General features: G+C 37.2%; 1 protein-coding gene across 12 annotated transcripts in view; it reads left to right on the forward strand.

The window, feature by feature from the left end:
- The window catches only part of LOC122118113 (ankyrin repeat and KH domain-containing protein 1), a 141,658-nt gene that overhangs the window by 35,901 nt on the left and 88,735 nt on the right, over positions 1 to 17,022 (forward strand). For 11 of the 12 annotated variants that reach the window (XM_042692017.1, XM_042692007.1, XM_042692008.1 and 8 more), the window contains exons 6-10: positions 1,617 to 1,850; positions 3,813 to 3,907; positions 9,879 to 10,116; positions 10,353 to 10,544; positions 12,632 to 12,741. In XM_042692017.1, coding sequence (XP_042547951.1) covers positions 1,617 to 1,850; positions 3,813 to 3,907; positions 9,879 to 10,116; positions 10,353 to 10,544; positions 12,632 to 12,741 — 869 coding nt within the window. The remainder of the gene's footprint in view (positions 1 to 1,616; positions 1,851 to 3,812; positions 3,908 to 9,878; positions 10,117 to 10,352; positions 10,545 to 12,631; positions 12,742 to 17,022) is intronic. The other variant, XM_042692019.1, reaches the window with a different exon arrangement.

The following is a 17,022-nucleotide window of genomic DNA, read 5'->3' on the forward strand; positions in this document are numbered from 1 at the left end:
GTTATTTGGAACACAGTTTGTAAAACATTATTTAAGCATCTTTTGAAAAAAGGAGGTTGGAATGCTGGGCATGGTGGCCCAACTCAGCATTCAGAAGGCTGGGGCATGAATTTGAGGATCTGATCTTAGAATGAGACCCTCTCTCTCAAAGAAATAAAATAAAGAGAAAGGATACATATCAAGCAGTACGTGTATATATATCACTTGATCCTTACTACTCTCTTCAACTGGACAGTAGAAATCCTTTCCTCACACTTTCTGCTCTCCTCCTCGCTTTCACTGATGGCCTTAACTCATTCTTCATTGGAAAAATAGAAAATTTAAGAAAGAAATTGGGTAGAGCGCTAGCCTTGAGCTGAAGAGCTAAGGGACAGCGTCCAGGCCCAGAGTTCAGGCCCACGCCTGGACCCCCTGCCCCCCAAATAAAAAAAAAGAAATTGCTTCATCTTCCACCAGTGAATTCCTAATCAAGTTTATTCTTAAATGTGTTTATCTGTTCATTTTGCTTAACAAACTACTTCTGCCTTTGTATCAGAATGATTTAGGGAGATTATTTAAAAACATAGATTCCCAAGAGTCTTTTTTCTGTACTTCAAAGCAATTAGATTGGGCCAAAAACAGATCTGCACTTGAGCTACATGAGGAACATGAATAGACGGAGGATGGCTTAGATTTCTAGTCCCTCAGCCAGCACATCTTTGTAAGGAGATGTAGAGATGTGTTCATCATTTTCATTACTTGCTTTATTTATACTTTTTGTTGTTGCTAGATAACTTTCCTCTTAGAAGAATCTTACATTAAAAAAAATTCATAATAATCCTGATGATGATGATGATGATGATGATGATGATGATTTTGTGTGTGTGTGTGTGTATGTGTGATCCTAGGCAAGTATTATATCTCTGAATTGCTACCCCAACCCTCTACCTGTGTTTATGAGACCCAGCACAAATATAGCTGCTGGTTTGTTTTTTTATAACCTAAAGATCCTTTGCTTTACTGAGGTATAATTTACATGTTATAAGATTCATATTTTAAATGTACAGTAATTTTCTAGTAGATTTCTAAAGTACAATCATCAGTACAGTCTATTTCTAGAATGTTTCCATTGCTACAAAAATATGTCCATTTCAGTCTTCTTGATTTCACACAACCCGGGTTCTATTCTCTGTCCCTATAATAGATATGCCTTTTCTAGAACATTTTATATTGTTTATACATTGGTCTTTTGTATTAGGTTTTCAAGAAAATCAATTAGCCAGTGAGAAATAAGATACTTTGCTAACCAAAATACTTGAGATATTATAGTTTAAGGCAGGGATAAGCAACATGTGGCCTGTGGGACTTACAAGGTCTAGGAAATGATTTAATAAACTTATGACAGGGAAGACATTGTATGCATCTCTTGCTGCTCCTGGCCTGTCTGCCTGAATTGATAATTTTGTATGGCCTATGAATGATGTTATAAATATCCAAATGGTCCTTAGCAAAAAAAAAAAAAAAAAAAAAAAAAAAAAGATTTTTCACCCCTAAAGGGAATCCAAGAGGTATAACTCCAATTGTAATATAATGATACTTGTATCTGTTGGGTCATAATTTTGTCTTTTTGTTGGTAGGAAATACTGCACTAACTTATGCCTGTGCTGGAGGATTTGTTGATATTGTGAAAGTGTTACTTAATGAAGGTGCAAATATAGAAGATCATAATGAAAATGGACATACACCCTTAATGGAAGCAGCCAGTGCAGGTCATGTGGAAGTTGCCAGAGTTCTGCTCGATCACGGTGCAGGCATCAACACTCATTCTAACGAATTTAAAGAAAGTGCTCTTACACTTGCATGCTACAAAGGTATTCTAATCATGTATGAATATTTATAATTTTTTCATAACAACTTTAAATATTTGAGTATTGAGTATTTATATTGTTTGTTTTCCTGTTATTTAGAAAAAATTATATATAAAGCCCATTTTAGCCTGCATTTTCTATAGTAGTTTCCCAGTATATGTTTCTTTATTATTTTAACTTGATTTATTCAATTAGCTATGAAGTCAACCAAACCACTTAATATAGATGTAAGTTTCCTTTACTTAATAACTTTTGTTTTATATGATTTTTAACCCTTATTTAAAAGTAATATACCCACAAATAAAAATACATGTAGCACAGAAAACCTAAAAGATAAGAAATAGTATGAAGAAATTTTAAAATTACTTGTGCTGCTGCCATCTAAAGGTAAAAAATCATGTAATCAGTATTTTAGTTTGTGTACTTCCAGTGTGTTTTTAGATATGTTAATAAACAAATAAATATATAAATATATATATGAAACACAACAGTCTTACTCAACACTTTTTTATAGTCTGCTTTTTTTTAGCTGTATATCATGAACATTTTCTCATCTCAGTAAATGTTCTTGCAACACAATTTTGATAATTGGATAGTATTTCAGTTGCCTTATGGGTTGATTTGGCTACATACATCAGAAAATCCAAATGATAAAAAAAGCTCAAAAGTAAGCTATCTGGGGCTTATATAGTATAGTTCAGTTGTCATCAAGATCTCAGAATTTTATTTTTCTGCGCTACCATGCTACTATGTAGTTGCTATCCTCAAGGTTATCTAGAAGCCAAGAGAGTAAATAGGGCCCCAGCAATCCATATTCTAGGAAAGATGAAGAGGACAGAGCAAAATAGGGAGTATCTTCCAATTTATTGAGCTCCTTTTCAGGAGTCTTCCTAGAATTTTGCCTTGTAATTCCTGATTACTTCTCACTGGCCAATAAAGGCTGGAATGGGCAATCATTTTAGTCATGTATGTTGTCACCTAGATAAAAATTAGTTGTTATTAAAAAAGAATGGCTATTGGGTAGGGAACTAGCAGTCTCTGCCAAATACATCATATGGATACACCATAATTGCCTATTGTTGGACACTTGAATTGTTCCCAGTTTTTCACTATTATTAAAAACACTGTGATAACATCCTTGTGCAGACATTTTTGCCTAATCTCTGATTATTTCCTTAGGATAAATTCCTGGAAGTGGAATTGCTGGGTCAAAGGGTATGGACATTTTTAAGGCTTTTGATACATATTGCCAAATTGCCTTCTAGAAAGGTTGAATCAATTTACACTCCCACCAGCAGTGTTTGAGAATGCCCTTTATCCCACCCTACACCCTCACCAACACTGGGTATTATCATTCTTTTTAATATTTGCCATTTTGATAGTTGAATAAAATGGTGTTTCATTTTAATTTGTATTTCTTTAATAGGAAGGTTAATAACTTTTTATTAGTTTAATATTCATTTGTATTTCTTTTTTGAATTACCATTTCATATCCTTCACCCATTTTTCTACTGGAGTGTTTGTCTTTTTCTTATTGGCTGTTAAGGCTTTTTATTAAATGTATCAAGAAGATTATAATTATATTAAATGGAAATTTTTATGCCTGCTTTTTGTCACAGTGAGTTTATGGTTGTTTTAAAGTATTTTTTCTAGAAATATAACTTAAAGATACTTTACCTGGCTTTCTATTTGATTTCAGTGTTTTGATTTGATAAATAGTTTAAATGAAGAAAATAATAAATATTATTGCTCTACTTAAGTAGAATTTTGTTTGTGACCAATTAAAGTCTTTAATACCTAGATAATAGAACTTTAATGAGAGCCTGCTTATTGTTTTGGGTTGGCTTTGTAGAACTGTCATTTATTTATTGAATTCCAAATAAGTTATCATAAATTGTATGTAGATTCTTCATTTTAACCTTTATTCATTTAACTGATAGTCAATTCTTTAACTTCTTTCTGAAGGCCATTTGGATATGGTTCGCTTCCTACTTGAAGCTGGTGCCGATCAAGAGCACAAAACTGATGAGATGCACACTGCCTTAATGGAGGCTTGCATGGTAATTTTAATTGTTTTCACCCGACCTTTTCTGGGGAAAAAAAAAAGTCATATGTTTTCAATCTGCTGAGAATTACTAATTGGTGTTTGGTTTGTATAGTTTGTTAAGCCAGTTCTAAATTAAACACAGTTAAAGCTTTAATAAATGTGCTTTGGCAAGAGGATATCAACATGTAATCTTAATATAATACTGTTGGGTTTTGAGGTATTATTGATAAAACTAATTTCAGAGATGGTAAATATATTTTTAATATTTTTATAGCTTCAGAGTAAAAACTGATGCCAAAATGTACATTGGGTATAACCTCTGAATAACCTCGAAAGCATGTTGTTTCTTTTGGAGATAAAAATTTACAATTAAGGGCTGGGGATATAGATCAAATATGAGGCCTTTCCAACATGTGATAACAAAAACAAAAATAGAACCCAACACACACACACACACACACACGCACGCACGCACGCATGCACACACGCACGCACACAGAGTTGTTTAGACAGAGTCTCACTATTATTCCAGGCAGGCTGGCCTTGAACTTAAAATCTTCCTGCCTCAGGGGCTGGGAAGGTGGCTCAGTGGTAGAGCGCTTGCCTTGCATGCCTGACGCCCTGGGTTCGATTCCTCAGTACCACATAAGCAAAAAAGAAAAAAGCCGGAAGTGGTGCTGTGGCTCAAGTGGTAGAGCGCTAGCCCTGAGCTGAAGAGCTGAGGGACAGCGCCCACACCCAGGGTTCAGGCCCCACGACCGGACCCAAAAAAAAAGAAAAAAAAAAATCTTCCTGCCTCATTTTCCCAAGTATAGCCATATACCATGATTCCCAAATAGAATTATACTTTTATTCCAAACATATCACCTTTAATCACTGTAAATCCAGAAACCATTTTTCTTCTGTAAGGAAATACCTATGAAGTACATATGTGTTAGGTACTTTTCCATAGTAATTCTAATACTGATAATATACCTCTAAGATATTAACTTATAAAAAAATTTTATATTTTCCTGTCAGAAGCAGTGTTTATTAGTTTCAAAGAGTACCTATTACACTTACTCTCTTGATGTATAAAATTAACAGAATCTATAGAGTATCTTTTAAAAGTCCAAGTAAATTTCAACTAGCACAATTTACTAGAGCTCATAGAGGCTAGTTACAAATAATAGCAATTCTCTTGAATTGTAAAACATATATTTCCTTCAATTTGAAAAGAGTTTCATATGCCAGATAACTCAGTACACCAGATTGCTAAATTTGTCTAAAATACATTTTACTTATAAATATTAGTAAAACTAAAATTTAATGTGAAAGTTTGATATGTCAAAAGGGACCCAAACTATGCTTATGAGTTAAGGATAATAAAACACTTGATGGACACTGAGATACATTTAATTAAGATTTCCTTAATGAGCTGTGCACTAGTGGCTCACACCTGTAATCCTAGCTACTAAGGAGGCTGAGATACCAAGATTGAAGTTCAAAGCCAGCCTTGCGAGCAAAGTCTGTAAGACCCTTATCTTCAATTAACCACTAAAAAGCAGGATGTGGACCAGTGCTAGTAGTTCACACCTGTAATTCTAGCTATTTCGGAGACTGAGATCTGAGGATCGTGGTTCTAAGCCAGCTGGTGTAGGTAAGTCAGTGAGAGGCTTATCTCCAATTAAACACCATAAAAAACCAGAAGTGGAGATGTGGCTCAAGTGGTAGAGCACTAGCCTTGAGCAAAAAAAACCTCAGGGGCATCATTAGCCCCTGAGTTCAAATCCCAGTACCAGGATCTTAAAAAAAAAGGTTTCTGGGCTGGGAAGGTGGCTCAGTGGTAGAGTGCTTGCCTTGCATGCATGAGGCCCTGGGTTCGATTCCTCAGCACCACATAAGCAGAGAAAAAAAAAGCCTGAAGTGGCGCTGTGGCTCAAGTGGTAGAGTGCTAGCCTTGAGCTGAAGGGCTGAGGGACAGCACCCAGGCCCAGAGTTCAGGCCCAACGACTGGACCACCCCCCCCCTAAAAAAAAAAAAGAAAAAGAAAAGATTTCTTTAACAGATTGCCCTGGAGTAGGAATGTAGCTCAGAAATCAAACACTTGCCATAGCATATAGGAGGCAGTCATACAGCATTGTACTCCCTGCCCCATGCATACACATACACACACACACACACACACACACACATGAACTGCTCAAGTATTAATTAAATTTTTAAAGATTATTTTAGCATTTTTGAAATATAGACCAATATAACATGTGACTTTATATGGCCACAATGATCATTAGGCCTAAATAAATTTAGAAGTCAAAAATTTGAAACTGAGCTTTGTGTTGTAGTGTGGTGATAAAGAGATAAAATGAATAACATTCCATAAGAATGTTTAAGTGTTAATTGCCTTACTATCTATGAAAATAGACTCATAGTACAGTTATTTACAAGTAAATAAGGTCTTTTTTTTTTTGTGCCAGTCCTGTGGCTTGAACTCTGGGTCTGGGTACTGTCTCTGAGCACCTTTTGCTCAAGGCTAGCACTCGGCTTTTTCTGTGATTAATTGGAGGTAAGAGTCTCATGGACTTTCCTGCCTGGACTGGCTTTGAACCTTGATTCTCAGATCTTAGCCTCCTGAGCAGCTAGGATTACAAGCGTGAGCCAGCAGTACATGGTTGGGTCTTTATTTTTCTATCTTTGTAAAATTCTGTGCCTCAATGCAACGAGCTTCTCTAATGAGGAAAAATATAGGGTAGTATCAGTCCACAGAGATTTATCCTGGAAACATATTCCCAGAGGGGAATGACTTCATAGAGGTTGTTGTGTTATTGTTTTAGGTTTTAGGTTTTTTTGGTTTTTTTGGCCAGGCCTTTGTTTCTAAAATAGATACAAGAAAGTTTCTAAACTTAAACTTAACATCCTTTGAATGTGAGAGTATATTTGACCTAGTACTTGTAAAATAGTAATTATTTTGAGGTATTGTTTTTTACTTTTTTTTTTTTTTTTTGGGGGTCCGGTTGTGGGGCCTGAACTCTGGGCCTGGGCACTGTCCCTCAGCTCTTCAGCTCAAGGCTAGTGCTCTACCACTTGAGCCACAGCGCCACTTCCGGCTTTTTTCTTTTTTCTTATGTGGTGCTGAGGAATCGAACCCAGGCCCTCATGCATGCAAGGCAAGCTCTCTACCACTGAGCCACCTTCCCAGCCCCTGAGGTATTGTTTACTATGAATTCAACTGTTTTTTGTTTTTGTTTTTTTTTTGTCGGTCGTGGGGCTTGAACTCTGGGCCTGGGCGCTGTCCCTCAGCTCTTCAGCTCAAGGCGAGCGCTCTACCACTTGAGCTACAGCGCCACTCCCGGTTTTCTGGTGGTTTATTGGAGATAGGAGTCTCACGGTCTCTCCTGCCTGGGCTGGCTTTGAACCGCGATCCTCAGATCTCAGCCTCCTGAGTAGCCAGGATTACAGGCGTGAGCCACCAGAGCCCGGCTTTCAACTGTTTTTTTTTTGTCCTTAAAAGTATGCAGAAATTCAAGGCAGGCTCTGGTGGCTCATGCCTACAGTCCTAGCTACTCAGAAAGTACAAATTGGGATGATCAAGTTTGAAGTGCTTTGTCTGGGCAGGATCCCATCTTAATTAATAGCTGGATGCAGTAATACATGCTTATTGTTTTAGTCAAGCAAGAATCCAAGATCAGGAGGATCACCTTTTTGGACCATTTTGGAAAAAAAAAAGAGACCCTATCACAACAACAACAACAACAAAATGTTGACTGTGGTAGTGTGGCAGGAAGCATTTAATAAAAGGATTATGGTCTAGTCTAGTCCAAGCAAAAATAGCAAGACCTTGTTTCAAAAATAACAGTGATACTGGGTGCCATTGGCTCATACTCAGGAGACTGAGATCTGAGGATCTTGGTTTGAAGCCAGACTGGGCGGGAAAGTCCATCACAGAAAAAGCCAGAAATGGCACTGTGGCTCAAGGGGTAGAGTGCTAGCTTTGAGTAAAAGTGGCTCACGTACAGCACCCAGGCCCAGAGTTCAAGCCCCAGGACTGGCAAAAACAAAAACAGTGGTAAAAAGGACTTGAAGGTATGGCTTAAGTGGTTAAGTGCTGCTTAGCAAGTTCTAAGCCCCAGTATCTCCAAAGAAAAAGAATGGAAAAAGAGAATTAGAAAAAAGGATGAAGGGTGAATAATATTGAAATATATTGTAATTATATATGTAGCCATTAGCATAAGGAATCTTAAGCTGTTTTTAATAAGAAAGTTTGAGGAAGCAGGAAAGAGAAGGCACTAGCCAGGCACCGGTGGCTCACGCCTATAATCCTAGCTACTCAGGAGGCTGAGATCTGAGAATCATAGTTCAAAGCCAGCCCAGGCAGGAACATACATGAACCTCTTATCATCAATAAACCACCAGAAAACCAGAAGTGGCACTGTGGCTCAAGTGGAAGAGCACTAGCCTTGAGCTGAAATGCTCAGGGACAGCGCCCAGGCCCAGAGTTCAAGTCCCACGACCAACAAAAAAAAAAAAAAAAAAAGAGAAGGCACTAAAGAGAATTATTCTGAGCAAAACATAATATGTGCACATCTGAAATAACTTAATGTGATTGCATGGTACAGTTAATACACACTAAGAAAGAAAATAAAACAATAGGAAAGTAACATAGGTTTGGGTGGGACAGGCAAAACTGGGAAAGGGAGAGCCAAAATACAGGTAAATGATGTGAATATGGTGAATGCATGTTTGAAAATAGAACAGGAAAACATTGAAATTATTTTAAGGGGAACTGTGAAGGGGTGTGCCTTCAAGTTGTTAATGGAAATGCCACAATGAAAACCCCTTGTTAATAAAATTTTAAATTAGAATATATAATATATGCATATCTGAAATACCATGGTAAAATCCCTTAGTACAATTAATACAGACTAAAAGAAAAATGAACGACAGAAAGTATAACTTGGTCTGTTGTAGAAGGGTAGATACCAATGGAAGGAAGAAGGGTGACTGAAGAGAGTGAATGGTCAAAGCTGTTTATTAGCAAAGTAGTTTATGTGACAATAAAACAATGAAACCTATTAAAATTGTTTTAAAAGGTAAGGGAGAATGATAGAGGAAGTGAGTTTGATCAGGATATGTTGTATTCATGTTTAGAAGTATCATAATACTGCCCCCTACCACTGTACAACTAAGGTGCTATTTTAAAAAATCATAGCTGAGAGAGGCATTGGTGGCTCATGCCTATAATCCTAGCTACTCAAGAAGTAAATATCTGAGGATCACGGTTCAAAGCTAGCCTGGACAAAAAGTCCATGAGAGTCTTGTCTCCAATTAATCACCAAAAATCTGGAAGTAGAGCTGGGGCTCAAATGTAGAATGCTAAATAACCTTGAGCAAAAAAGCTCAGGGACAATTGCCCAGGCCTTTTGAGTTCAAATTCCAGGATTGGCATGTGGGAACACATGCATACATGTTCAGATAACATACACATATACACTATCATAAATGAGTACTGGTGGCTTTTACCTTTAGTCCTAGCTTTTCAGGAGGCTGAGATACAGAGGATCAAAGGTTTGAGGCTAACCTAAGGAGAAAAGTCTGATTTCATCTTTAGGAATCCCAGCAAAAAGTCATGCTGGAGGTATGGCTCAAGTGACAGAGCACCAACCAAAGAAGAGGCCCTAATTCAAACCCCTATATAACTTCCTCCCAAAAATCATTTGAAAAAATAGAAACTCAAAATTATTTAAATGTAACTGTAAGTTACTAAGCCTAATTCTATTGAAAAAAATTTGAGATTTGGTAAAAATTAAGATAAAATAATTTTAAACATTATTTATAAAGTAATGTTAATGACTGGATAATGCTCAGATGGGCATAATAATGTATATGCTATCTAAGCTAAATCCTCTAATTTTCTTGTCTTCAATCTCTTGCTTTGCTTCTCCCATTAAAAAAATGTCTAAACAAAAATTTTCTCTTTTTGCGTTACCTCTGAAAATTTGCAGGATGGACATGTAGAGGTGGCACGTCTTCTTTTGGATAGTGGTGCTCAAGTGAACATGCCTGCAGATTCATTTGAGTCTCCACTGACACTAGCTGCCTGTGGAGGACATGTTGAATTGGCAGCTTTGCTTATTGAAAGGGGAGCAAATCTTGAAGAAGTTAATGACGAAGGATACACTCCCTTGATGGAAGCTGCTCGGGAAGGACACGAAGAGATGGTGGCACTGCTCTTAGCACAAGGTAAAGTAGTTGTACTTCTTTCATTAACAAAATTAGTTTTCTTTGGGTGTTTTATGTTAGGTATCAGTGAGTTTTAACACACTAGAATATTTTGTGTTTTTGTACTAGCACTGATGATAATGTAACTTTTGAATACCTGAAAGGGAAGATAGAAAGTAGAGATGATTATCTATCACAAATCAGAATATCTTTATTATTATTCAAAGTAGTTCTTTTCTTCTTAATTTTCTTACCAGGAGCAAATATAAATGCCCAAACGGAAGAAACCCAAGAAACTGCTCTTACCTTGGCTTGCTGTGGAGGATTTTCTGAAGTTGCAGACTTTCTGATTAAGGCAGGAGCAGATATAGAACTTGGCTGCTCCACTCCTCTGATGGAGGCTTCTCAGGAGGGACACCTGGAGTTGGTTAAATATTTGCTGGCTGCTGGTATGTGGTTTTAAAAATGTCTTGTAGTACAAAAAGAAAAATATAAAATAACACTTGTTATATGTGGAATCCAAAAATATTGAACTATAAATAGAGTTGAATGATGGTTCCTAGAGTAGGGATGGGTTTGATGAGGTAAATATTGTTAAAGAAACAGGAGAGCTGGCTACCAGTGGCTCACACTTGTAATCCTACCTACTCAGGAGGCAAAGATCTGAGGATCACAGTTTAAAGTCAGCCTGGGCAGAAAAGTCTGTGATACTATTATCTCCAATTAACCATCAAAAAGCCAAGAGTGGTGGTGTGGCTCAAGTGATGAGTGCTAGCTTTGAGGGGAAAAAAAGGGGGAAGATGTTGACAAGGAGATAGATTTTCAGTTAGATAGGAATAAGTTTAGTGATTTATTGCACAGCAGAGTAACTATAGTTAAAAATATTGAAATAGGCATTTCACATTTCTAGAGGAGTAGACTTGAGATATTCTCACAAAAAGAAAAAAGTGAGGTGATCAACATGTTAATTTTCTTGATCTAATTATTCCAGTGTATTCATACTTTATAATATCATATTGTACCCCTCATAGATATATATGACTTATTTATCAATTAGATATAAAATTAGATCAGATTCAGTGGCTCATACCTTTAATCATAGCTACTCAAGAAGTTGAGATTGGGAAGATTGAGGTTTGAGGCCAGCACAGGTACAATATTTTGTGACACCTTCTTCTTTTTTTTTTTTTGGGTCCGGTAGAGGGTCTGAACTCTGGGCCTGGGCACTGTCCCTCAGCTCTTCAGCTCAAGGATAATGCTCTACCACTTGAGCCACAGTGCCACTTCCGGCTTTTTTTTTTTTTTCCGGCTTATGTGGTGCTGAGGAATCGAACCCAGGGCCTCATGCATGCAAGGCAAGCGCTCTACCACTGAGCCACCTTCCCAGCCCTTGTGACACCTTCTTAACCAATATAAAGCTGAACATACTACTATATACCTGTCATTCTAGGAGCTGTAAGTGGAAACAAGGTTAGCTCTGCATTCTTTTTTTACAGTGATTTCATTTGTAGTCTCTGATAGTTTTCTTGCTTTCTGATAAACAGGCTCATGTTATTCTTGCTCCTGTCTTAGATTCAATTATTTCTCCAAAAAGCTCTATTTTACTTACTAGCTAGTGATGTTGAGACTACAGTGTAAGCTAGAAATACATTTGTTTGGTCTTTCAGTATCTCTAAGCCTTTTCAATGGGTCAAGTTAGGAAATACATATTTTGTGTAGAGATTTAAAAAAATCCATCTTGGGCCAGGCACTGATGACTCATCTGTGATCCTCTGACTACTCAGGAGGCTGAGATCTGAGGATCACATTTCAAAGCCAGTCAGGAAAATTCATGAAACTCTTATTGCCAATTAATCACCAGAAAACTGGAAGTGCAGCATTGGCTCAAAGTGGTAGAATGCTAGCCTTGAGTCAGAAAGCTCAGGGACAGTGACCAGACCCTGAGTTCAAGCCCCTCAACTGACAGAAAACTAAGCAAAACAAAACAAAAATCTAGAATTCATGTCACTACTTCCAATTCAGAACAGTAAGATTTTTACTTAACCTCAATTTTTTTCTTAACCATGCCAAAACTTTTGGTTCTTACCAAGTAGTTAGTTATGTGACTTGTTCCACAAATGCAATAGAGCTGTTTCAGAATTCAGACCAACACTAGCATCAATATGATTTCCAAAAACTTTAAAAACTCTTTTGATTTGTTTTTGCAGCTCTTTTACTCTTTAGGGTGTATCTGATTTAGGGATATATAGACAAATTTGGTTTAATTATGTTTAGTACTTTTTTGTGAGGCTGAAAGCATTTTTGAAATAAGAATATTCTTTAATTTAATTTTATTTCCTCTGCTGGTACTAGAGCTTGAGCTTAGGGCCTTAGCTATCAAGGCAGGAACTCTACCACTTATGCCACACCTCAACTTTCCTAAAATGTATTCTGATGATGTTTTACATTTTGAATTCTTTGGTTTCACCAGATTGCAAAATTGGACAATCTAATTCTACAGTTCACAAAGTAAACTTGTGCTTTTTTTGTTTGTTAGGCGCTAATGTACATGCTACAACAGCAACAGGAGACACTGCCCTAACCTATGCTTGTGAAAATGGACACACGGATGTTGCAGATGTTTTACTTCAAGCAGGGGCCGATTTAGTAAGATATTTTAAATTTGAAATATTTTTGCATGAATGTAAGCACTTGTTTATATTTAACATCTAGAAAGTATTGATAAAGATCAATAGTTTGCTTTCTTTGAATAAAATAAAATAGTTTGGCCACTTGTAGTTGTTGCATGTATTGACTATATTTGAAGTAATGATTAATAGAGCAAATTGATTTCCTAGGTAAAACTATTAATTTCCTTCTCATACCAGCCCCATTTGATAGTCCTACTTTTTAAGCTGCCATTTATTAGATCTATCATAAATTTAGTGATATGTTCACCATGTAATATGTCAAAGGGTAGGCCAGACCCAAGTCTGTCTGGGGAGTAGGGCTCTGCAGACCCTACTTTCATTGACTAGGGTCCAAGCTTTGGGGCCTACAACAAACAGGTCTTTTAGTGTTAAGAGCCATTTAGTGGAGCCTGTGGCTCAAGTGATAGAACACTATTCAAAGGAATATGAATTATATTCAAAGGAAAAACAAAAAAGCTCAGGGAAAGTTCCTAGGTCCTGAGTTCAAGCCCCAGGCATTCAATCTCTCTCTCTCTCTCTCTCCCTGTCTCTCTCTCTCTCTCTCTCTCTCTTTTTCTCTCACACACACAAACAGACAGGTGTGTGTGTGGATCACACTTGTAACACTAGTTACTCAAGAGGCTAAGATCTGAGGGTCACAGTTCAAAGCCAGCCTGGGCAGGAAAGTTTATAAGACTCTTTATCTCCTACTAAATATCAAAATAAAAAAATGGAGCTGTGACTCAAGTGGCAAAACACTAGCCTTGAGCATAAAAGCTCAAGGACAGTGCCCATGCCTTGAGTTTTTTGTTTTTTTTTAAGTTACATGCTTACTCCATGAGTTTTGTCTGTAGAGAGATGTCTCTGCTTAATATTATACTTTTTATGGTAGAAAAAAGTCATATTATTTTTAGTAATAATTCTTCAGTGCAAAAAATTATGATAGTTTTAATATTTAAAAACTATAAATAAATTTTATTCAGGCTTTACTATAGACCAAAGAAAGAAAATTCCCTTATGTGTTGTTTTTCTCCACATACTCAAAGTAGAAAGAGTTAGGAGTTGGGGAATTAGCTCACTGGTAGAATACTTGTCTAGTCTATGAAGCACTGGATTCAATTCCCACCACCACAAAAATCAGTCAATCTGCTTTATTCTATTCTTTAAGATATTTTGTACCGGATGTGTTAAAATATTTATTATGGTTTAAAAATACTTTATGGTATATATGTATGGTATTTTCTTTATCCATTCATCAGCAGATACTAGTTTGGCTAGTATGAATAGTGTTCTAATAATGGGTGTGAAAATATCTTTCTTGTTGTTGACTTATACTCCTTTTGATATATGCCCAGTAATGGTATGGCAAGATCATAAGGTAGGTCTATTTATTAGTTTTTAAAGAAACCTCCATACTTATTTACAGTATGGAAGTTTCAACTAGTTTACATTTCTACCAGTAGCATATGAGAGTTTCTTCTCTTCCCACCCCTGCCCCCATAGTCTACCCTGTACTCTCACAGCATTTGTTGTTTTCTTGATGTTTGTCTTTCTCAATTGGGGTGAGATATAGTCTTAGCAAAGTTTTATTCACTTTCCTTTGTGGCTAAGGATGTTGAACATTTCTTCATATATCAGTCATTCATACTTCTGAGAACTGTCTCTTTAATTTGCTTGCTCATTGATTAGTGAGCTGTTTAGTTTTTGAGCTCTGTATATTCTGGATAAATAGCTGGAGAAGATTTTCTCTTATTCTGGAAAATATTTATTGTGGTTTAAAACCTTTTTAATATAAAAGTTTAGTTTTCTTGTATTGTTTCCTGAGATGAAACTAAAGTTTTGGGACCTCCCCCCCCTCCCCCCCCCCCCCCCCCCCAATCCTAGCACTTGAACTAAGGGCCTGGGCACTGTCCCTGAGCCTCTTTGTGCAGAGTCAAGACTTAGCGCTCTACCACTTGAGACACAGTGCCATTCCTGGTTTTTTAGTGGTTAATTGGAGATAAGAGCTCATGGGGGCTTTTCTCCCAGGCTGGCTTTGAACTGTGATCCTCAGAGCTCAGCCTCCTGAGTAGCTAGGATTACAGGTGAGAACCACTGGCACCCGACTTTTAATTACATTTTTAAAACAGTTATTTGAAGCCTTATTTTCTCTAAGCTTAAAAATGTTTCAAATTTGAAATGTTTATATTTCTAACTTATTTTTCTAGAAGAAACAGATATATTGAGAAATATAGAACTCGAGAGAGAATATAGAAATATGTATTTCTGTATTTAAAATATTTCTATCTTAGCACATTAAATATTATATAGGAATATGGATTATTTAGGCTTTGTCTCAAAAGTAATTACATAAATTTGAATAATACCTACTTATTTAACTTTTGGACCAGCTTAATTTTTGTATATAGACCACTTTGAATACTTGGTGTGTGTGTGTGTGTGTGTGTGTGTGTGTGTGTGTGTGTGTGTGTGTTGTGTAAGTAGATTGTGAATCAGGGCATAGGTGCTTTCCCATAGCTTTTTTTTTTCTTTTTTGTTGGTTGTGGGGCTTGGACGCTGTCCCTGCGCTCTTCAGCTCAAGGCGAGCGCTCTACGGCGTCACTTCTGGTTTTCTGGCGGTTTATTGGAGATAAGAGTCTTATGGACTTTCCTGCCCAGGCTGGCTTTGAACCATGATCCTCAAATCTCAGCCTCCTGAGTAGCTAGGATTATATGCGTGAGCTTCAGGCTAGTACTCTACCATTTAAACCAGAGCTCCATTTCTGGCTTTCAGGTAGTTAATTGGAGATGAGAGTCTCATGGACTTTCTTGCTCAGGCTAGGTTTAAGGCATGAGTCACTGATGCCTGGCTGTAGAGTTGTTGTTGTTTTGTTTTGTTTTTTTTAAAGTGTTCTCCCTCTTTAATGTGCAGAATTGTTTTAGCTATTCCAGAATCATTGAATTTAACTTGTACGCAGAGCGCCTTGAACAAATGACAAATCTCCATGCTATTATGTGCAACTCTGAATTAACTACAGAGGGAAATATTATTGAATAAAGATTGTAAATTTTTGCATGGCATGTGTTTAGTGGGCTTGGGTTTTTTTTATGATTTGTTGTGCTTATAGCTGTAATATGATGTAAACTTATAAGAAAATTTTATTAAATATATTCTGTAGTACACATTCTGTAGTACTTAGATTGTAAAAAACTATTTTGTAAAAGACTTTGAGATCACTTAATCTTGTTTCTCTGTAATGGATTTTTCATATTTTGGTGTCTTTACAAAACTGTTACTAAATTACTTGGCTTGAAATAGTCAATAAACACCCTTTTAAACACTGAAGTTGAGGCCTGTTTTAGTGGCTCAGTCCTCTAATCCTGGCTAGTTGGGAGACAGATTGGGAGATCCTTTTTTTGAAGTCAGCCAGCCAAATCAGGAAGTAAAGGAGACTCCATCTGAACCAATGTCTAGATGTGGTGGCATGCCTTAGTTATCTTAGTGTCTGGTGCTGTAGTGAAAGCTTGTCATTCCCAGTGCTACAGGGAAACATAAGTAGGAACATCCAGGCATACAGGAATTTCATACCGCAAAAATGACCAATGCAGAGTTAATTGAATCCAGAAAGAAAGTACAGCTAGCTAGAAAGATCTGGTCACTACAGACCAGTGGCTCCTCTGGACATCCTAGCAAATGCTGGGTTATAGTTTTTGGTATGGTACCATCCCTCACCCAGTGCCAGCAGGTGGTCCCTCTGATCCTTAATCCATTGTCATCAGCGGTGCCCATGATCCTACTTCAGCCCTTTGGGTCCATCCTATGCCATCTACTTGCAACCTGCCCAAGCCCAAACCATTACACCACCCCAAGACCTGAGCCCAGCAGTCTGTTCCACCTACTAGATCAAATGACTCCACAAATGCCACCACTGAAAATGCACCAATGATGCCATGAAGTTCAGTAACCTCTCCAGACCTGGAAGCTTGCTGCCTTCAGCAGAAAGAAAAGGGGCAAACGACTGAAACAGGGAGGCAGCTGGAAAAAATAAAGGTTCCAAGAAAGTAAGTGTGCTGAGGACAGTGGATCCAAAAAGAAATCCGTGTGCTAAGGGCAGTGGATCCAAAAAGAAATTTAAAGAGGACTTTAAAAAAATTTGAAAACGTCTTCACAACTTTGTTTCTTCAGGATCCCTAATCCCTTTCATTCAGTGCTCATCCCTGGGAACAAATCCATTTTGTCTAGTAAAGAAAACCTGTCTGGGCTGGCTTGAACTTGTGA

Source organism: Dipodomys spectabilis, unplaced genomic scaffold, assembly GCF_019054845.1.
Source record: "Dipodomys spectabilis isolate Male_0828 unplaced genomic scaffold, ASM1905484v1 ptg000147l, whole genome shotgun sequence".
NCBI lineage: Eukaryota > Metazoa > Chordata > Mammalia > Rodentia > Heteromyidae > Dipodomys > Dipodomys spectabilis.